This window comes from Clarias gariepinus, chromosome 8 (genome assembly GCF_024256425.1).
Source record: "Clarias gariepinus isolate MV-2021 ecotype Netherlands chromosome 8, CGAR_prim_01v2, whole genome shotgun sequence".
NCBI classification, from domain to species: domain Eukaryota; kingdom Metazoa; phylum Chordata; class Actinopteri; order Siluriformes; family Clariidae; genus Clarias; species Clarias gariepinus.
In genome coordinates this window covers 26482217-26504632 of record NC_071107.1, presented here as the reverse complement: position 1 = coordinate 26504632, position 22416 = coordinate 26482217, and the positions used below count along the sequence as shown (strand labels likewise).

The 22416-nt window shown below is 36.7% G+C and overlaps 1 protein-coding gene across 13 annotated transcripts in view; it reads right to left on the bottom strand.

Moving 5' to 3' along the window:
* The window catches only part of lrrfip2 (leucine rich repeat (in FLII) interacting protein 2), a 44099-nt gene extending 22744 nt beyond the window's left edge, over positions 1 to 21355 (bottom strand). For 6 of the 13 annotated variants that reach the window (XM_053501943.1, XM_053501947.1, XM_053501949.1 and 3 more), the window contains exons 1-6: positions 20905 to 21355; positions 5081 to 5243; positions 3363 to 3449; positions 2586 to 2642; positions 388 to 441; positions 180 to 230 (exon numbers count right to left, since the gene is read on the bottom strand). In XM_053501943.1, coding sequence (XP_053357918.1) covers positions 180 to 230; positions 388 to 441; positions 2586 to 2642; positions 3363 to 3449; positions 5081 to 5170 — 339 coding nt within the window. In that variant the 5' untranslated portion in view covers positions 5171 to 5243; positions 20905 to 21355. The remainder of the gene's footprint in view (positions 1 to 179; positions 231 to 387; positions 442 to 2585; positions 2643 to 3362; positions 3450 to 5080; positions 5244 to 20904) is intronic. The other 7 variants (XM_053501950.1, XM_053501953.1, XM_053501952.1 and 4 more) reach the window with 4 other exon arrangements.
* Between the last annotated feature and the right edge of the window lie 1061 nt (positions 21356 to 22416).

Sequence of the window (22416 nt, the reverse complement as noted above, 5' to 3'; positions counted from 1 at the left end):
TTTAAAATGAAAATCACAATCAGTGTAAAAAAATCTATAATCATACAAGCATAGTAGCAAACAAAGTTTACCATTATACATAAACCCGGAAATTAATAGGTGTAAGCATATCCAACATATTTTGCATACATGTAACAGTTGTAAAGACAAAACTTTAGCTGCAATAAACTGTTACAAACCCTGTAACTTCGAGTGCTGTGCACTGACATAGCATCATCTTCCAAGCCCTTCTGAAGAAAGAATTGGAGTGGGTTTGAGGTAAAGATTAGAAAACAGTCAAAGTCAAATAACAGAACAGAAACTAAAGAAGACAGTCAAAACATAGGAGAAAACTGTGGAAATAGGAAAATAATATAGATAAGACAGAAAAAAAAAAGAGATACAAACTCTGTGACTGTGGCTTCTGGATTGACTGCCATAGCGAGCCTTTTCTGTGTCAGCCTAAATTCGGATAAGAGGACCAACCAAAGGGGCAGAAGAAAGTGACATTAAAAATACAAAGAACATGAGAGATTCTCCAGGTTTACCCACAAATCCCATGCTCCAGCAGAATAAACAAATAGCCATGCGACTCAGTTAATTGTTTTTTTTTTTATACATGCCATAACACTTCTAGAACTGGGTGATGCGGTAAAAAAAATATGATTACAATTCTTTCCACATTGATATTCATCATGATATACAGTGGTACCTCGGCATACGAACGGCCCGCCCTGCAAGAAATTTACCTCTGCATATGAGGCTTTTTTGGCAAGCGAAAGAACCTTGCCGAACTAAACGCCAGCTAACTTATGCATATTTCTGGGCATTATTCAAAATGCAAATTGGCATTTGCAAAATAAGAAAAAGAGATAAAATTGTCAATGAATGTATGTGTGCGTAAAGTGACATTGCGTAATGTCATTATTGGCATCTGTCACATAGAGGTGAGTCATTGGAGAGTGCAATGGCAAATGGTAGGAATGATTTCCTGAACCGTTCTTTGTGACAGCAAAGCTGATCAGTCTGTAAGAACTCAGCTGCCTTTGTATGGGATCATGTAGTGGGTGGGATGGATTTGCCATGATTGACAGGAGTTTGTACAGTGATTTGTTGTCCCTCACTGTCTCAAACTGTCAAAGTGTGCCCAATTATGTGTTCAACTTTTGGTCAATCCTCAAGAGGCAGGTGGAAAAACAAAACCCCACATATTCTGACAAACTCCAAACATTGATTATGCAAGAATGGGCTGCCATTAGTCAGGATGTGGCCAAGAAGGTGACTGACAGTATGCCAGGGTGAATCGCAGAATTGAAAAAAATTTGCAGGGTCAACATTGCAAATATTGACTCTTATGAAGCGCTTGTAATTATACTCAAATATAAAAATATAAAAACACTGAATCAGCAGATTTTTGTGAAAATTAATATTCTTAAAACCTCTGGCCACATCCATATAGGATAATGACTCTTTACTTGCATGACAACAAAATGGTCCTACTTTAATCATGAAACAATACGCCACTGATGCCCAGGTTACTAACAATATAATTTTAAAGAAAAAAAGTCTAGAGAGAGCAAATAGCATTTCATTCCTTAATTTAGCAGACTGATGGCAGGTCAAGCAAACCGCACCATCATACAGTTAAATGTCTGCCTTAACTAAGAACATGGGAGAGATTTAATGCATTTACATGTTTATTCTGCCACTACCAAAAGAAACCATCTGTGATTAACACTGGATCTAGGAGTTATAATGTAAAAAGCACATCTCAGCTGACTAAAGATAAATGTCCGGTCTTATGTAAAGTTAACAGGGTTTTACCAGTGTCTTTAAAAGAGAGCAGGTGAAGACTAAGCATGTGAACAGGTCTGCCTATTAACAGATTGCTTTCTGAATCACAATATGCTACTACAACTGATGATTAATACACTCCATCTGATCTCTAGGATAAATAATAATTCAAGCTTTTTTTTTTTTCTTCTTTCATCTCTAAGGAGCATTTAGACTGCCCACTTAAACTATTTCAATGAGGGCAAAAAAGGGTACCATTCATTTCACATGCAGCAAGTTACCCAACTGAATGAGAAGTACAGTACTTTATGCTTCACTCATTCTGTTGTCAGAGTTGGGTTATGCAATCACTCTGTTCACTCACATTCATTTGTTACTATCAGTATAGTGAGATAGTTTAGACATCAAAATGAGCATCATATTGGGGAAAACTGCAAAGAAATTCCTGCTGTGAGTCTGGTAAAGTAGTACAGTTTTTTTATGCCTGCAAATTTCCATGTTAGTGGTAAAGAGACAAATAACTGTTATCAATGTTATCTGTTATGTTATCAAATAATTTTTAAAACTTAAATGGAAATAAAAACCTATTTCATTTGTAAGTTTTTTTTATGCTGTAATTTTTAAGTATACAGTATACAATTGTGAGATACACACTATAATTAATTAACTACATGCAAGTATACATGCTGACGAAGTTTACTCAGGTTTTTCACACCAATAACAGCTATTATAATATACCATATATTAGACTCCCTCAATGTACAGTATGCAGTAGGTGAACAAACCCATGCATTTCAAAACTAAAGTCATACCATCCACTGTTGGATTTGCCCCCACTTTTTACTAGAGGATGAGCGGTGGTAAGTAAACTGTAATGGAAAAAAAAACAAAATAAAAATATTTCTGCAGCTCACTGAAACAAACTTGGCCTGCAATTTCATTACACATTTGCAAAAAAAAAAAAAAAGCTAAGTATATGTTCTAATATTTAATGGTATACAGTTTTCAAAATGTTTTAAACTGTACCACAAGACACCATCAACAATTTAAATGACACAATTATGGTAATGGTAATACCTCCTCACACAAAAGGTACCATCAAAAAAAATAAATAATTAAAGGTTCAATACAAATACAAAAACTTATGGACTTTGCCAGTCATACCCACCCATGGAAAGAACACCATTGACCGACTGATTTTCTTTATTTTTATTTTTTTCCAAAGTTCTTCATTTAAAACATTTTGTTCTTCAACCCAAATATCATAGTTATTTGAGGAAAAAGAATTGACTCCATGTAAGTAATACAGTTTTTATAGTTCATATAATTGAACATCACAGTGAACTTGATCATAGGCCAAGACAAAAAACTTTTTTTTAAAGTTTTTAAATTGAAAAGCAAAATAAATAAAAAAATCCCCCATCATACAAACAAACTGAAAAGGCAGACCTATGTAAACATTTTGTATAAACGTAAAGCATCATGTAAATGACACTTCAGAAGATATGACATTGGGAATGATTTGCCCCTTTTTACATTTTATTTTTTGTTCACACTCATTGGCATTTTTTTTTCAAGAAATAATTTACCTCTTTTTGTTGCCGCTCCAGTTCCCTCATTCTGATGTCTCGTGCTTCTGCCCTGGCAGCTCGCTTTGCTGCAAGTCTGGCCTCTGCCTACAAAACAAAAGAACCCAAATTGCCAAAATAAGCAAACATTTCACCGAAACGAAACTCATTATAAATAGACTAGAAGCACTTCAAATTCTAAAATAGTTTTTTAGTTAGCCAATAAGGATATTATAAAAAATTAAATTTAGTTCTATTTGGATAGCACTCAACAATGGATACTGTCACAAAGCAGCTTACCAGAAATAAGTATTGTAAATATAAACTTAAAAGAATTTAAAAACATAAACATTTACAACTTTATAAATTATTTTTTTTTTACCTTTTTAATGTTGATTAGCCATGGTTAAAAAAAAAACAACAACTGGCAATTACTTAAATCACTTGAAGACTGACTACTCTCTCTTCTCTGTTTATTATTATATTTGCCAATAAAAGGCTCAAAGTTTTTGAGGGCTTTTACTATAGGTGGTCAAGTACAACATTTAGCTGCTGCCTTTGTGGAAACCTTTTTCAACTCAAATTACTCTCGGTGCACTGTTCTAAAGTGGTGAATAAGGTTTGTTGTGTTAAAGCTTTATGCAGATGTTCTCCCACATTGTGGCTTTGCATATTGCAATTTTGCTGTCTTTTAAAAGAGATGTGGTAATATTCGCAGACTGGTGATGACATTTATGTGGCTACCGACTCATATATTTTGCATCATCACAATAATATTGGTTCATTATTAATCAGTAAAAATTAAGTCATCACTGGCCAATTCCGATTGGTGGCCGATCAATTAAAGCACCCCTACATTATGTCACTTTTAACAACACTTTTTACACAATTGCCTCTAATCCATTAGACTTCGGTTGATTGCAGCTACAAAGCAAACTAGTCTTTAACACAAGGCTGTACACCCTAGCGCACTAGCTTTCTATTTAACACTATCTGGTATTCAACCCCGGAACCCAGAAGTTTACGGGCTGATATCCTGAAGCAACGTAAGTGAATACTGCCTCCATGATTTATTCTAATTACATTTTTTGCTTTATACCACCAGTAGGAATTTAAAGGCGTTACACATTAGGGCCCCAGGATCATTTCTGAAAACACTTGAACCCAGAGTCTGCTTCATTTGAACCACTGAGAACACAGATTCCACAATCGTAAACTGTACCAGAATCTGCTGGGTACAGGAGGTGGCTCAAGATCGAATGCTGGCCAGCGCGAGAGTGATGAGGTTGAGCAATCGATCCTGGGCACGGTACACATCAACCATGCCTAATGTGAAAAAAATCTGAAACTACTTTTACCCCTGTAAGTTGTCAGCTCTGCCAGAAACAGTTGGTTACAGTAGTTCTGCCAGTCAAAGAAGGATTCAATTAGGTTAAGTTTGCTGAGCCAAATAACTGGTTAAATAAGCAAACTCATTATAACCTGTTGATGATAAATGGTGTTTGTGGAAATGTTGTATAAAAGGTCACTGTTGTGCTGTTGTGCTGAATATCTGATCACAACAGCACTTCCTCTTATAAGATGTTGCTTAATTTACAAGTAAATTTAGAGGTTTTGGCCATGAGCAACCTTAAAAAGACTTCTTTAAAATTATATATTCGTATACCTATATATGTGTTGTACAAAAGTTCTCTAATCTAATCATACCACATACATACAGTAACAGATTTACAACTTACCTCTCGTGCTATGCTACTTAAGGCCTCGTCCTCAGCAGAGAATCTGTCCTTAATAGGTGCACGTTTTCGTCCCGATCCTGGTGTACCCATGTCGGTTGCCGAGATGTTTGTTCCAGAGACAGGTGCTTAGAGCAAGTGTAAAGTGTGTTGATTTTGTAGTGTTCTGAAAGATAGAAATATTGGCATGGTTAGAGTGCAAGAAAAAAAAAATCTAGACCTCAATACAAGTTTTTATTCTGCCATTTTAATTGTACAGGAGTTGACTGTTGATCTGCGAGTGTTTTGCAAGACAAGCAAATTTTTATAATAAAATTGTAACTTGATAAATGAGCGAGGTCCTGAAATACAAGTAATATGCATGCGATTTGTCTGATGAGCATCATGTGATTACAACCTAGTCAATGGTTCTTCTCTCTTTCATGCTGTTGGATTGTGGGTAAATGTCTCCCATGCTCAGTATAGTCAACATCTGTGCACGCGTGTACTGTTCACTACATTGTGACGGCGTGTGTGCGCATAAAGCATTTTTGTGTCCAAGTGTAGTGACTCTTCTTTAGTAACTGTACACAACGGACCCCATAAAGAAAAAGTTACAAAAGCTGTAGCAGTGCGGGAGTTCAATCTGTTTAACAACAATAGAGTGTCTCATTTCTGCGAAATACTCAAAAGCAAGTGTCATTGGAGAGGTTCCTTGTTAAAGATTCCAGCTTGCTGACAGACACCCGCGCAAAGTTTTGCATTTCCGAGTTCACTTTATTTCATCAAAGTTTACATTCTTTCTTATAGGGAATTTATGCAAAATATAATGCTGCAAGAAATGCTAAGTCACCAGTCAGAATTTCATAATTTTTGTGGTGGGTGCATTCGCAGATAAAAGGTAAACTTGATGCCCAAAAGTTCATGCTTTGTTAGCAACAAGCTACAGCTAACACAGGTGATTAATGTACATTTTCACCCTCAAACAGCAAAATTCATCGTCAATGTTTTAGATTCTCCATGTTAATTTGTCAATATGTTGATCTAAAACTAATAACTGTATATACAGTCAAATTCATAGTAAATACACTACTGCTTAAAAGTTTGGGATCACTTTCTAACTCCATGGCCGTTGCTGATTTTTATTTCTTTCTACATTCTAAAACAATGCTGAAGGCATCCAAAATTTACAATAATCTCCTTTAAACAGTTAATGTTGAGACGTATCTGCTACTCATAATCTATAAAGCCTTCATAACGGCTCTCGTCCGAGGTGCTGTTAATTAGCCAGTTTCATCATGGTGCTTGATGGGTTTTGCAAATGAACTTGACAATACGGTTCTTGCAAGAACTATTCCAGGAAGGCTGACCTTCATGTCTTAAAATAACAACTGACTGTAGCTGTTGTTACATAATTATTTAATTCCATATGTGTTATCATAGTTTTGAAATACATAGTATTTTTGTAGAATGTAGAAAACTAATAATTTTGCAAGTGATAGCAAACATTTAAGCAGTAATGTAAATATTCAGAAACTTTACTTTAATGTTTATTTCTCATGCACAGCCATGTTGATTTGAGATCATTCTGTAAACAGAAAAAGAACTTGAAGACCAGCTCTCATTTATTTCTTGTGAAAAAGATTTTTAATAAATTTTAACTCGAAAAACAAGCATTGTCTTGGTTTACGAGTACCAAGTATTCTGTATCTCGCATGCACTTCTTGTTTTGACGCGTCACCTGATCACAACTGAGCCAACAGTTTTTTAACATGCCCAAACACACACACACAGTGCCTGCGTGGATAAATGGAAACACTTATCTGCAAATTACCCTGCACTTTACCTTCAAAAAAAGTACAAATAAATCCCGACAGATAGGTGTTTCTGTTTGTGAATGCAGACGCTGTGTGTGTATCAGCGCCAGGACACACATTCTCTGCCTTACACAGAAACTCTGCTCTGTTGCGATTACTAACAGAATCACTCCTGTAAGGTAAAAAAAAAACAAAAAACAAATTAACCGGCTATTTACATTTGAAAATAATCACGTTTCTGTGTAAGGCAGAGAGTGTGCGTTTGTGTGGGTCACGGTGTCACGGTGTTATAGTAAACAGTACACGCGTGTACGGATGTTGATTATACCAATAAGAGACAAGCACTAAGACCCAGCAGGGAAGACGATTACCTACAATTCCGAAGCGCAAGGCGTCAAAACAAGAAGCGCATGCGTGATACATGATACTTGGTGCTCGTAAACCAAGACAATGCTCGTTTTTCAAGAATAAAAAAAAACTCTGCTCGTCTTGCGGAACACTCGTAAACCGTGTTACTCGTAATCCGAGGTTCCACTCTACAGTACTGCTAGCAAATCTATATGGGACAGAGAAAGATAAAAACACACCTCAAGAAACACAAGAGCTAGTAAGAGAACCATACAGGGAAGGGAGCCGATGTGATTATTCTCCAAATAGGATTGAACTTCTACTTCACCCCTATATACAGTATATATGACCACAAACCAAAACAAGAAAACAACAGCAGCAACTTTTAGTTATGCTGTTACAGTTAGTCCTGCCGAAGTCCCTGCTTGCACTATGCACTAAATATACATTCGCATTATACATTATGTGACTGTGACTAGGGCTAGGCGATTAATCGAAAAGTAATCGACATTCAGAACCTATAATCGATAAAAATTTTCACAGGTTGATTATTTCGATTACTTTCCCTTTAAAAACACTACCGCGTGTGGAGTCACGTGACCCCATTACGTTACAATATTCCGCCGACATGTCGAGCATGGAGAGCTTAAACACAGACAACTGAGTTTAAGTTTGTACAAGTTTTGGTACAAGAGCAGCTTGTACCAAAGAAAAACATTTTGGCTTCAGTAAGGATGACATCAAACAAAATAAATGAGATGTAAACACGCCCAACGCCCAAAGGTAACACCACCAATTTGTTTCAACACTTGTAGCACAATCACGTTACTGAATATGAACATGCTCGTGTTTCTTAGTAAGAACTTAGAGTAAATTCATGTTCATATAGTGACATGACAAGATCGCTAAGATCACCTCATGCAACAGTGTTTAGAGAGTTCTATTTTTATTACAACAATCTGTTGTTTACATTGATCCATTGCACATTAAAAGTATTTGTTTACAGAAGATGCAAGAAATTCACTGTTTAAAATAAGATTTACAGGATATACAAGAGTTATTTTATTTAGATACTTTTGAGAAAAAAAGAAAGAAAAGAAAAACATTGAAAATAATTTATTTTGTTTCCAAAAGTACAAGTTATTTATTTTTAATAAACAAAGTGACTGTTCATTTTAGGCAATGTGTGCTTCAATTTCAGTTGTTCAACATTGATGTTCAATAAATAATCATAGCAGATAGTGTGTACTTCCTTCATTTTTTTTTTTAAATCAAGTAATGTACCCGTCATTCAAAAATCTCTCACTTGTAATATGTGAGCATATTTACTGTACAAGAGTTGTCATTAAACTATGAGGGCAAAAAAATAAAAAAATAAATTAAATAATTGTTCATTAATCGTAATTGAGTTAAAATGTTTAATTAATCGAGATTTTAGGCCAAATCGCCCAGCCCTAACTAGGACCATACCTAAATACTCTCCCCTCTCCTGTTCTCTCTCCCTTTCCCTCTCTCTGTCGAGCTACACATGTCGTTCCTGAGCTGCCAGTAATCCAGACTCCCTCTGCCCTCTGGACCTGTTCGGCTCATCCTGGTGCCCTGCTTCTGGTTGGAGATCTCATCACATGGATGCCCCATGTGTCTGGGGACTGTTTCACTCTACCATGAAGACAGTTCTGGCCTCGACTCATGTTGACAGCTGTTTCTCTGAGGACTTGATTTGGCTGCTGTTGCTCAATAGTTCAGGACTAAAATTTCCTACCTGAGCCTCCAATAACTACCTGGACTACATAGTAAAATCACTTAGCGTGAACTATTACAGCTGAACTGTCTGCCACCTAACACAGTATGAATGCAGATCAATTTCTGCTCTCTGTTTCACCCAAATGAGGACGGGCTCCATGTTGAGTCCGGTTCCTCTCAAGGTTTCTTCCTATTGCCATCTCAGGGAGTTTTTCCTTGCCATTGTTGCCCTCGCCTTACTTACCGGGGACTATCTGATCATTTTGATTCATACACATTCCATATAAACTTAAATAATTCTTTTGATTGTGTAAAGCTGCTTTGCGACAATGACAATTGTTAAATGCGCTATACAAATAAAATTGAATTGAACAGCATTGTCATCTTGGATTTTCAACACAAACATTAATCTCTTTTGAAAATGTGTCATAGTATCAACAATTATCTTTCTCTATTTAATAGTGTTGCTAAAATGATTTAGACTTAGCCTTACATTATGTGGGCTATTGTCAATATAAAGTGGAACCTCGGATTACGAGTAACACGGTTTACGAGTGTTCCGCAAGACGAGCAAAGATTTTTAGTAATATTTAACTTGAAAAACGAGCGTTGTCTTGGTTTACGAGCACCGAGTATCATGCTCAAGCATGCGCTTCTTGTTTTGACGCCGAGCGTCACGTGATCTGAGCCAACGGTTTTTCTCTCTTTTGCACTGCAGAATCATCTCCCCTGCTGGATCTTAGTGCTCGTCTCTTACTGGTATACATCTGTGCACGCGTGTACTATTTACTGTAACAGTGACCACGTGTGTGTGTAAAACATTTTATTTTGTGTTTGGAAGCGCGTGTGTACAGCGCGTGTACTGTTTCTTATAACACACGTGTGTGCGCGGGAGTAAAGCAAAAGAAAATCTCAATACAAAGGTTAAAAATCTATTTTCTTCCTCATCGCGGTGAGTGTGTGCGCGCGCAAGCGTAATTAGACACTGTGCCGTTTTTTTACAAAAACACACGCCCACAGAAATGAAGGCAAGAGACACACACTCTGCTCTCCGAAGAAACTCTGTCGCAAATCTTTTCAGAGGTAAGGTACTGGGTCATTTGTTTGTTTGTTTTACTTTACAGCAGTGATTCTGTTAGTTTGCTCTCACACGAGTGTCATAAGCGATGTTTATTGCTCTTTTTTTTAGATAAAATAGTGTAGCGGGAGAGAGACGTTGATTTATGACCGCTGTTTACGAAAGTGTAGTCCAGTGCGGGAGATGCATTGTGTAATGCAGTCCGGTGTGTGTGAACGCGAAGGCGAGATCTAAGCTAGGATATAGAGCCTGAGTTTTGTCCTTCAGTAGTTTTTTTTGTTGGATTTAAGTCCAGGATCCACCTGAAAGTTTGTACTATAACCTGAAAATGCAGAAAATAAAAGAACGGGCATCGACAAGTTTGTCCTTCTCATCATTACACGAGCATGAATCAGCGGGCTGTTACGCTGTCGCGAGCAACATAAAAATAAAGCGAAAAAGCTTTAATAATTTAGAAGAGGACAACAGTCTTTCCGTTAATGTGTGTGTGAGTGTGTTTAAACGAGAGAAGAAAGTTTTAATGTGTAAAATGAGGAGGGGGAGACAGGAGGGGCTGAAAGCAAGAGTCTCCACTTACTCTAGCCCAGTGGTTCTCAAACATTTTCTGTCATTCCCCACTTAAGAGGGTGGGCAAATTTTCAAGCCCCACTTGTCAACAAAATGATAACGAAAATGGGCAAGTGTACTATTTATTGAAATATCAATTTCTAAACCAATAAGATCAAATAACACCAAGTTCAAAACAGATAAAATACACATGCTATTGTTATAACAGACTTACTTTGTCACTTATCTAGAGCTTTCTTTCAAAGAAGTCGAGTGGCTTATTAATGTGACTGGGGTGTGTTGTCTCTAAGTGTCTTCCTACTTTGTTGGGTCTCATGCTGTCTGCTGCCAGCGGTTTAAGACACAAAACACACACAGGTCTCTCCTCTGCCCCCACCATCCCCACCATGAATCCAAGAGCAACATAAGCTTCATTATTTTCCTTTCGGCTGGCTTTTTGGTTGATTAGGCTGATGGTGCTAAATCTCTTGCTTTTTGTGGTCCATGTAACAAGTGTATCCATTGAAGTTATTATGCTCACTACATACAGTACGCTACTGACCCGATGTTATGCTCTATGCTCTTACCTATTATTTTCCACTAATTCCCTCCCGTTTATTGCGCCCCACCGATCATGTCTGTAATCCCCACTAGTGGGGCGCGCCCCACACTTTGAGAACCACTGCTCTAGCCTCACGCACACACATACACAGCGTGCACGCAGGTGTGCAAAGGAAAACGCATATCTGCGGGGATTTATTTTTTACTTTTTTGAAAGAAAGTGCAAGTTAAATTGCTTAAAATGTTTACTTAATATTTTGTATTAATTATTTTTATGTATTTTTTTTTTTGGGCTGTCGAATGAATAATTTAAGTTTCCATTATTTCTTATGGGAAAATTAAATTTGGTTTACGAGTGTTCTTCGAGCCCTCTTCCGGAACGAATTATGCTCGTAATCCGAGGTTCCACTGTACATCCCTGTGATAGAGTTGTTCTGAGTATAGGCTATATATAGGCTACACTAAAATTATTTTGTTGGACCGCAGTAACCTTTTATTATAGCACACATTCCCATTTCAAAGTTTCAACAATTTTATGCACCTTCTCAACACTTATTTCTTTTAGACTTGCATGAATTTTTGGCCAAGTTTAAAGTATTAATAGTGGAGAGCCAAACGTCTTCATAATCTTTTAAAGAGGTTAAAGTCAGGACTCAGTGGTGGCAAATTCAAAAGTCATTCCTCATGCCTCCAAAACTCGTCATTCTTGAATATGCTTGTACCATCAATGAAGAAATAAAAAAAAAAAAAAAAATCCATTACTGGAATAATCTGATCATTCAGTAAATTTAGGTGGTCATTTGACTTAATTTTATTGCCACATAACATTGTTTAGGCTTGACCTGATGATAAAAAAAAATCCCAGACTATAACACCTCCAGAGGCTTGTACAGTGGGCACTATGGAGAGCTGCAAAATAAAAAATTTAAATCCCCCTATGGAATTGTGCAATGATCTAATCGCAAAAGGCTGCAATTCTTTTACAAGCAATATATGCATAGCTAGTCATTTATTGTCAATATAAAAAAATAATTCTCTTGTTTGATCATTTGGGCAGTTATTAGCTGTTATATTTATAAAGAAATACCTGCCTCGCTGCTTACTAATGAGTAGCTATGATTGGCTCATCGAATACAAAGTGACTTTGTTCTATGCATAGTTTAGATTTTTTATTTATTAATGCTGCTTTAATGACTCTCAGTAGTAACTAAGCAGTATATTTGTGCACTGCTTTTAAATAGTATGAAAACTGCTATAAATAGTAATAAAAACAAAACAATACTACAGAAAAAATTTACATTTTAAATGGAAGATCCCAATAAGCCCCAAACACCTGTGATCAGCATCAGTATATTCTTATTTTTTAAACCCTAATCGGAGCACCCAACAGTAACAGCAACAGTCAGCTGTCCTGAAGTACTTTTGTCAATACTTTAAAAACAGTATTTTCAAGTGCATTTGCAAAACCCATCAAGCACCCTGATGAAACTGGCCCTTGTGAAGGCCCATCCCAGGAAGACCAAAACCTGCCTTTGCTACAAAAGAGTTATAGTTTAAGAGTTACCAGCCTCAAAAATCACCAATCTACAGCACATCTGTTAATGAAGGCTTTACAGAGCATACGCTTGCAATAAGAAATATTCAACCCCTAAAGAGTTTTAAGGATTTATAAATAAAAATAATTTTAAAGTGCAGGATTCTGCTTTGGATGGCTTCTTAATGAGTTTAGTGATACACAAAATCAACACAGAAAATGTATGATGTAGTATTTGTGTGTTACAGTATATTTTGTTAAGATCACCATGTCAGAAAGCTTTAAAAACAACAATATTATGTAGGGGTTGAATAATTCTGACAGTTTTATGGCCTGAAGTGGAGCTGAAACATCATTAAGCCTTTGGGAACTCTATAACGATCCTTCATTTGCTTCAGCTGTGATGCATATATAAACCCCGACCATGAAGGTGTTCAAGGTAAGTTGCAATCATGAAAAAAACAAAGGAGTTTCCACAAAAGCTGACAGAGGAGATTATTTCATCACATCTGAAGGGCCTTGGGTATAAAAAGATTTCCAAAAGATTTAACATTCCAAGAGACATCATTGGGAGCATTATAAGGAAGTTTAAAACTTATGGAACAGCTGCAAACCTGCCTGGCCATGGAAGAAAGCTCACAATTTCATCAAGGGGCCCTTAGCATCTTAGTCAGGACAGCTAAGGAAAACCCCTGTGTGACTGCAAGACAGCTACTGGATGACATGGCTGGTACAAGTGCTTTAGTGGCAACTATAAGGCATGCACTGAATAATCAAGGACTTAATGGCCGGACCCCAAGACGCACTCCACTCTTGACCTCAAGGAACATCAGGAGTCGACTAGAATATGCCAGGAGGAATTTGGATAAAACTACCAAGTTTTGGGAGACAGTTTTATGGACTGATGAAACCAAACTGGAACTTTTTGGACATATGGACCAGCGGTATGTCTGGCGTGCAAAAAGTCAGGCTTATGACCAGAAGAATACCATCACCACAGTCAAGCATGTAGGTGGGTCAATAATGATGTGGAGCTGTTTTTCTGCAGTAGGAACTGGCAATCTTGATTGTGTACCTGGCATCATGGATTCCCAGAAATACCAAGTTATTTTAAAGAAGAACGTGATGCCTTCTGTTGACAAATTAAACCTTGGTGATCATTGGATCTTCCAGGAAGACAATGATCCCGAGCACACCTTCAATTCAACCAAAGCTTGGTTGGGGAAATATGCTGGAGTGTCCTTCTCAGTCAACAGATTTAAATCCAATTAAAAATCTCTGGTAGGATTTGAAGAAGGCAGTTGCAGCATGGAAGCCATCAAACATCACCGAGTTAGAGGCTTTTGCATGTAAAGAATGGGCAAAGATTCCAATCGAGAGGTGCAAGAAGCTTGTCAGCACTTATCGAAAACGCTTGTTAGAAGTTATAAAAACTAAAGGGTGCTCCACAAGGTACTGAAGCTGGGGGTTTGAATAATACTGCACATGCTCATGTGTTACAAGACTTACAATTTTCCTTTGAACTTCAAAGTTAAGTCAACTTCTGTTGTCAAAATACCTCAAATATGTATCAATAAATATTGTTTGTTATTTTTATTATCTTTCATCAACATCACTATATTGTCTATTGAGGTGTGGGGGTTGAATATTTTTGATTGCAAGTGTAAGTAGCAGATACATCTCAATATCAAATGTTTTTATCGCATATTTTAGATGCCTTCAACATTGTTTTACCATGTAGAAAGACATAGAAATCAGAAAAGACCATGATCTTTTAGATGTTTTAAAGTCATTTGACTTCTATTGTATACTATAAGGGCGGAACGGCGGTGTAGTGGTTAGTACTGTCGCCTTGCACCCTAAGGGTCTGGGTTCAATTCCCGGCTAGACTCAATTCCCTTCTCTGTGTGCATGTAGTTTGCGGGTTTCCTCGGGGTACTCTGGTTTCCTCCAACAGTACAAAGACATGTACGTTAGGCTAGTTGGTGTTCTCAAATTGTCCATTGTGTGAATGAGTGTGTGTGTGTGCCCATCGATAGGTTGGCACTCTGGCCAGGGTGTACCCTGCCTCGTGCCCCAAGTCTCCTAGGATAGGCTCCAGGCTTCTGCGACCCTGAATACAGGATTAAGCGGTATGGAAGATGAGTGAGTGTATAGTATACAAAAGTAAGTTAAAACTGTTATTGTATTTGTGTAAGATGCCTACTGTCAGTAACTGTCAATTAATAATATAAAAGTGCTCCTTAAAAAAAAAATTTTAATAAAGGGCTTGGCCTCTTCTCTTCACCACTAGTATGTAGAACATGCACATAATACATATTGGCAATTATTTCAGTGAGGAAACCTCCATATCTTTGTGAAAAATTGGCATATTTTCAACACGTAAAATATAGAAACAGTTTCCACAACCATGTGATACATAGTTCACCTTGGCTATTAAAGAAATGGGAAGCTACTCATTGCATTGGTTTGGGTTAGAAAAGATATTGCCAGTTAAGACATATTAATCACTCCAATGATTTTCCAATTAACGGCTCGTAGGTATTTGCTTACTGTAAATGGCAAATTGTTACTTGTTTGGCCAGGCTGTGCATTAGAATATGCACATATGTTGTAACTCATACCTGTGATTTGAGTTACAGCACTAAAACTGACACCTCCTCACAATCCTGAAGTAAGAGGTTCACAATGTTAGCAATGCTTAGCGTATTTTCACATTAAGCATTAGAGATGCATGGATAGCGATTTTCCTAGTTGATCCCTATTTTGTAATAGCCTGACCTGCCTAAATCAATATAGAATTGAGTGCATACACAAACTTTTTTTTTTTACCTTTTCTGGTGCCAAGAAAACAATACACCTGTTAAATGATTGCCTGATTCTCTCACTCATAACATGCAGCATGAGCAAGACGTATGATAAACTGTTTATGAGGCTTGGGAGGGCGCAAGCTTAGGGTTTATTTTTTTCCCTTTCACTTTTGCCATTGCCCTCAATGCCCTTAAGTCCTCAGGTCCTTACCTGTTTCTTAACACCACAAGGATAATGTAGTCTTTCATCACTTTAATTTTTTTTATGATCTGTACTCTCTAAGGGGAAAATATTATTGAAGAATACACAAGTATAGAGAACATCAGAGGACTTGGTACTTTCTAAATCAAAAGAAATTCTGCAAGTCTATGCATGCATGCACAACATGGATTGCATTTGAATTATTTATGGGCTTGTTTAATCTTGTTCAAACTTGACTTCTAGAAAAAAAACATGACAGCGTAATGACTCATCTCCATTACTGTGAAACTGGACACATGGAGATATCCTTATACATAGATAGCTTGTTTAATTTGTTTAATAATTAAGAAGAACTGTAGCATATTTGTTATATTTTTCCACTGCTACTTTGCTTATCCTTGGTTTTAAATGGACAATGCTTATTGGAATTTTTTCATTTACCTTAGGGAACATGAAAAGTCAACACATTGCTAACACAACCTCAAATAAATCTAAAAGCTGATAGTTAAATAAGCATCACAGAGTACCTGTGTAAATAATGATTATTATAGATATCACAAATATTGGTAGTAATGCACTTCTTTTACAAGCAATAAAATTTTTGAATGTGTGTGTAATATAAGGGTCCCTAGACTAATTCGATCAGCCATGGCTGAAAAAGCTAAAAAAAAAAAAAAAAAAACACGCCAATTCTAGTAACTGGCTGATTGACTGCTGCGCCTCTATTAAGAATTTAATAAATCATTTAAACATGGATTTGAGTCAATGTAGTGATTTAATAATAGCACACAAAAGAATTGGGATTCTGAATCGATTTCCCCCAATCTCTATATTTTCCTTGATCACAGGATATATTTTCTGACCTAGTTGTTTAAAGAAGACATATTATATCCTCTTTCCACAAACGAAAACAATTCTGTGTAGTCTTAATGAGATATCTGTGACTAGCTTTGGTCAAAATACCTCAAGGATCAACCCGCAGCCTCTTTCTCACCCTGTCTAAACAGCCCTTTTCAGAATGGCACAATTTTGTGCCTGGTGATTTTTTCACTTCTCATTTACCCCTCTTCAACAAGCTTTGCTGAAATGAGAATGATACCTCCCCACGTTTCTATGGAACCTTTTCTATGTGAATAAAAATATGGCTGTGGTCCAACCATACATGTTTGAACCAGAGTTAGACCAGTATAAAGAGGCTCAAAAAGAATTTCAACCAAGGATACAACAGGAAGATTCGTAAAAGTTAGTTAGTGTCATTGTAGTGTAGGCCACTCGAGTGTGTATAAAACGGTAGTTGAACCAAATTTCATTTCAGAATTAAGCAAATTACAGTAAATTTTTGTAGAGTCTGCTTTTCTCAATCCCACTGTATTTTTATATTTTTATTGTACTTTTAGTTACAGAAGCATTTTCTGCATAAAAACACATCTGATAGCGTTGTCATTTTAAACAACACTTTATGTCCTTATTAATTGCTTTTAAGGCACTTCAAATTGTATATTAATCGTTTTGATTCTGCCCAAGGCGAGCTATAAAGATAACAGCCTTCTAACAAAATCCCTCTCTAAACCATGATCAAGGACAAGACTGTACATCCTACATGGCGAACTAGCTCTCCATTTAATGCTATTCGCAAGTATTTAACCCTAGAACCCAGAAGTTGGCTGATATTTTAAAGCAGAATAAGTGACACTATAAAGTAAATTTTAAAAATTTACTTTAGCTGTTGGAGTCCAACAGCTCCAAGGATTATTCTCTTCCCCTTTAGCTACAAAGTACCAGTAAGAATTTAAAACTACTTTTACCCTCATAGGCATTTGAAGAAAGATGCTCCCTAAAAACTGTTCTGTTTTACCGTTTTGTTGTTCAGTCATTTTTTATGTTTTGTAGACGTAACATTACTCACAGCCCTAAACATGACCTAGAGCCATACAAGTGATCAATACACCTTGACGCAGCAACAGATACTTTGATGGCGCTAAAACCACAGCAGAAGAAAAATCCTACTTTGACTGGGGGTTGTAGCAAATGACGCTGATAACTTTACGAGCGCTGTTAATATTTACCTTTGCTGTAAGCTTGTGATATGCTTCCAAAGAAACACACCTAGCATAAACTTAATTATTTTGCTTACATGTCCAGTTTAGCCACTGACAGTTGACACTAATCTATATTTTAGGAAAAGTTTGGTGGCCAGTCCAGGGTTGTTACTGCCCGAAGTTGATGAAAGTGTTTGGGTCTGTTCGGACAGCCCATGGAAGGAGGAGGAAAATTGAGGTCCAATGTAGAAACTAGCTCAAAATCTGAGCAGGCCGTTTTCTCACATGATCTCTGACTATGACCGTCTACTAAAAACTGACTAAGTTGTTTAATTTCATAGTTCGTGAGCTGGTAGGAACTCCAGATACCAGATAATATACAAAAAGAAGCTCTGAAAAACTTTTTCAAAATGTAGCTACATAATACATACTAGTTTGGATTAAAAGAATTCCTGTCAGCTGATTTATACTAATCACTGCAGCAATCATCCAGTCATACTCTCTTAAGTATTTTCTCACTTAAAGTCCATATAGTGACTTTCTTTTAGCAGGTCAATGCACTTTACAAAACAAATTGCTTAATGCTTGTTTTAGACTGTGAGATTGCAGCAGCCATTAATGAACTTTCAACCTGATAGCATACAGCTACACCAGGGATTGATTCATGGTCGTCCTATCTGGTATCATTCACCCAAATAAGAATGAGTGAGTCTGGTTCATATCAAGGGTTCTTGCTCCTGTCATCTCAGGACGTTTTTTATGTCTGTAAAGCTGCTCTATAACAACATCCACTGTTAAAGCTGCTATACAGATAAATTTGATAGAATAAGCCGAATTTAATAAAAGACAGAAATATGCGGTAACGTTCTCCAAGGCAAATTTAAGCAATATCTGTTAATATCCTGTGAACACTAGTGATAATCACAAACATTCTGATACTTAGTACAACACCATAACTGCAAGTGTGATATTGCTTTTATACAACAGTTTTACAAATAAGACACAAAATGGCCAAAATGTCTAAATATATAGTGACAGAGCCAATGTAAAAAAAAATTATTCCAAGAATGTGTTGTAGTGAACAGAGACAAGCGGAGTGATAAAAACAACAAAATGTATAAGTGCTGTTTAACTTAATAACAGTAATTGTAGAACACCACTTGGCCAATCAAATTAGTGGCTGGAACTTACTATTGAATAATATATGAAAAAGATCCAATAACAATAGGAAAGTGACTGAAAAAAAAATACTATATTTTGTTTACATTATCAATCAGCAGGATAAGGACTACTGTCTGGATTAATACTTATTCCAATCCATCAAGTGAGCCTACAACAAAAATTATTGCTTTTTTTTCCATCACTGGCATTTTTATGCTTTGCTATCGCTAATATCATACTTTAAGTTGTACTGCAAGTTTTTGAGTAGCCAATGCCATCCCTTATTGATGAGTTTTAGTGTTAAGCAGCACTCACACTGCGGGTTTGATCAGAAATTAGTGATGCTTACAGAAATCTGATGTCACAGTAACATTGTCCCCCTGTGAGAATTTTACATTGTGTGTGCTCATGATTTGGATATTGTGTGTGATTATCATTTCCCCACAACATCAAACCAGAAAGAAAACCATTCAGTGTGATCACAAGTTTGAAAAATCATACATTGCAAAGGATAATCTTTGGTCAGGGGTTGACGTCACTGGCCTTACAGGTTGGGGACTTCTAGGACATTCATCTAACAACGAGGGATAGGAGAATGTATAATTACACAATCCTCAAGAGACTTTTATAAAATTGGTAGTGGCAACAGCAAAATATTAACAAAAAATATTGGATTTAAAAGAAAAGCAGCTTATTAAATTGCCACAAATAAGAAAGTGATGCAACACAGTTATATAATAACAAGACAGAAAAGGACACAGCATAGAAGGAAGCAGAAAATTCATTATAGATTCCATTTGTGTAGTACATTACAGTACATTAATTTTACTATTACGACAGTATGAAACACCATGTATGGCAGAATGTCGTAAAAGTCAGTACTTAAATTACCATAAAGAATAAAAGTCATTGTGCTGTCCGTTACAGAAATCTTACTTTTTTACAAAGTTATAATTTTAAAAGACCACAGAGATGGCAGAGAGTGTAAGACTAGCTCGAAAAAAACCTGCAGGCCACACACACACGGATTTGCAAATTTCAGTCTCGGGTTCAGACATCAAAAAATCATGCTGCCAAACACTAAGTTTTAACTAAGTAAAACAACGGCTTTCTGCTCTTCAGACATCATTTTATATCAAAAGATAAGTAACGAGTCGGGATGTGTGCCTCAATCAACAAATGCTTTAAATTCATATCAGGTAAACATGGGGGGGGTTCACTCTGATAGTTTCATAACAAAACATTGAGTCTTCTCACACACACAGAAAAAAATGCACTCTGGCAAATAAGCTGTGAAAGTGAGTCAAAATGGCTTAAATGATAAATTATGGTATTCACAGATAAACTAATAAGTTTTAATAAACGACAGAAATTTCTTATGGCTATCCTAGGGGTAGCTATAGCACAGCCAAGCCCCACCCTGACACCGCCCATGCTTGAGTTTAAAAAAGAAAGAAAAAAAGAAAGAAAAAGTCCAAGTTGAAGGTGTACGTTATCCTCTAGCTGAAATTCACGTTATTATTCCACTGAATAACGCTATTAACGGGTTTAGATTTAACTTACACACCGGAGTGACACTCACTTTCTCCTCTTCAGAACCTAGACGAGCTGATATCTCACACTCCTGCACAGAACGCATTTGTTCTAATGTAGCTGGCTAGCTTTTTATAAAAAGCAAAGTGACTTATTTACTTAAGGCACTCCTTTATATAATTTGTTATACACCAATTACTAAATAATTTTACAATACAGTAACCGTCCACATTCCTTGACTCGGATGACTTTGCACCTGGTTCTTCTCCTTATCAACCAGTGCTGTCCACATCTATTATTAGCGAGCTAGCTACCCAGTGTAGTTATACAGCCCAAGATAAAAATAGCGATTGCTCGTCCAGAGAAGATCATGAACTACTTTAAGCGCAGCTAGCTAACGAGCTTTTCGTCAGGCCCTATTATTCCAACACATAACAATGAATTGGAAACAATCATATTCAGTAAAGCATTTTTACCTGTTGTTTTTTTCTTAGAGTCCAGTTGAATCACGCTGTCATATCCATCCAGTGGTGGTCTGTAGTGCGAAATGTCGCCTCAAGTCCAGAAAGGAACCGAGCTTAGTTAGTTAGTGGCTACTGCTAGTAGTGCTGGCTAACGCTAGCACCAGCTGGCCTAAAGAGCTCCAGAGCTGTCTCCCTCTGTGTGTGTGTGTGTGTGTGTGTAAGAGAGAGGGAGAGACAGCAGAACTCGACACTGCCCGTCACGTCACACCGCTGAACGAAACGGTCTCTTTTAACTTTCTTCGACGTCTGTGTCCTATGTTTCTTCATGAGCAGGACAATCACCCGGATATTTATGTGGTTTCAGAGCATGTCTGTTCCAGCAAACTCCTCTTCCTTCCCCTGCCTGATATTCGCCTGATGCCACAGACAGATACACTATTCCGGAAGTAAGTTGAAGTGAGAGGAGCATTTTTTGTGCGTGTGTGTTCGCGCATGCGCGCGTTTGTGACCCTCCACTGTTTGACAGGTTTGGTGATGAAGTGGGCGGAGACTTAGACTAATCAGAGATAGCACAACACAAGGTTTCTTTTTTAAGTGACGAATGTTGCATTTTAATAATATTAGGTACTAGCGTTAGTGCCCGTCGTTGACGGGGAAGGAGTTATTAGAATTAGGTAAAAGGTTGAAGCTAAAAAAATAAACCGAACAGCTATAATGTAATCAGTGATATTATTAATATTTCAGCTTAAAGCCCATATCTGTGCATATCTGTCTGTCTTTCTGTACGGCAGAACTCTCTGCATAACTTATTAATACAAAGAAAGTAAAGTTGTAAGTTTAAGGTTGTAATCAAATCTTACACCTTGTTTATGTTAAGTTTTACTTTCTTAAGAAATAAAATTCAAACTTAAAATAAAATTCACTTATATATCACTTCAGTGCTGTTATTTGAAGCGTGAAAATATTAACTAAAGTAAAAGAAAATATAAAATTTAGCTTTTATAATTAATATTTATTAGGGCAGGTGTTACATTGAGCAAGTAGCTTATTAGTAGCTTATTTTAAAGTAGAATATTAAATCTGGCACATAGCTCATAACTTCATTTCTACTCAACTTTTTGCCCCAGGTTTAACTTCGGGCAAATACCTAAGTACGGTAAAAGTTTTATTAAACTCTGTCTGGCCAGTTTTGCGTGATGCTGTGACAAAATCTGGCTGGACAGGAATACATACAGAAATTTTTCTGAGACTGGTTTCGGGTCCTCCAATGCGTGAAACATAAGGATATCATTTAAATAATGAGTTCTAACCAATATACACTACAGACAAAAATTGTTTATTTATATAGATGTTGTTCATCTTGATGTCTAAGCTTGTTGCATTCGTATTGAGGGCAAAAACCAAGGCAGCTAACACAGGCTAAAGTCCATAAGGTATAATCTTGACAGACGCTTAAAGTAATGTTAAGGTTAACCACTTACTTTTTACCCATGTTTTATTTAATCAGATTTTCACAAGAAAAGA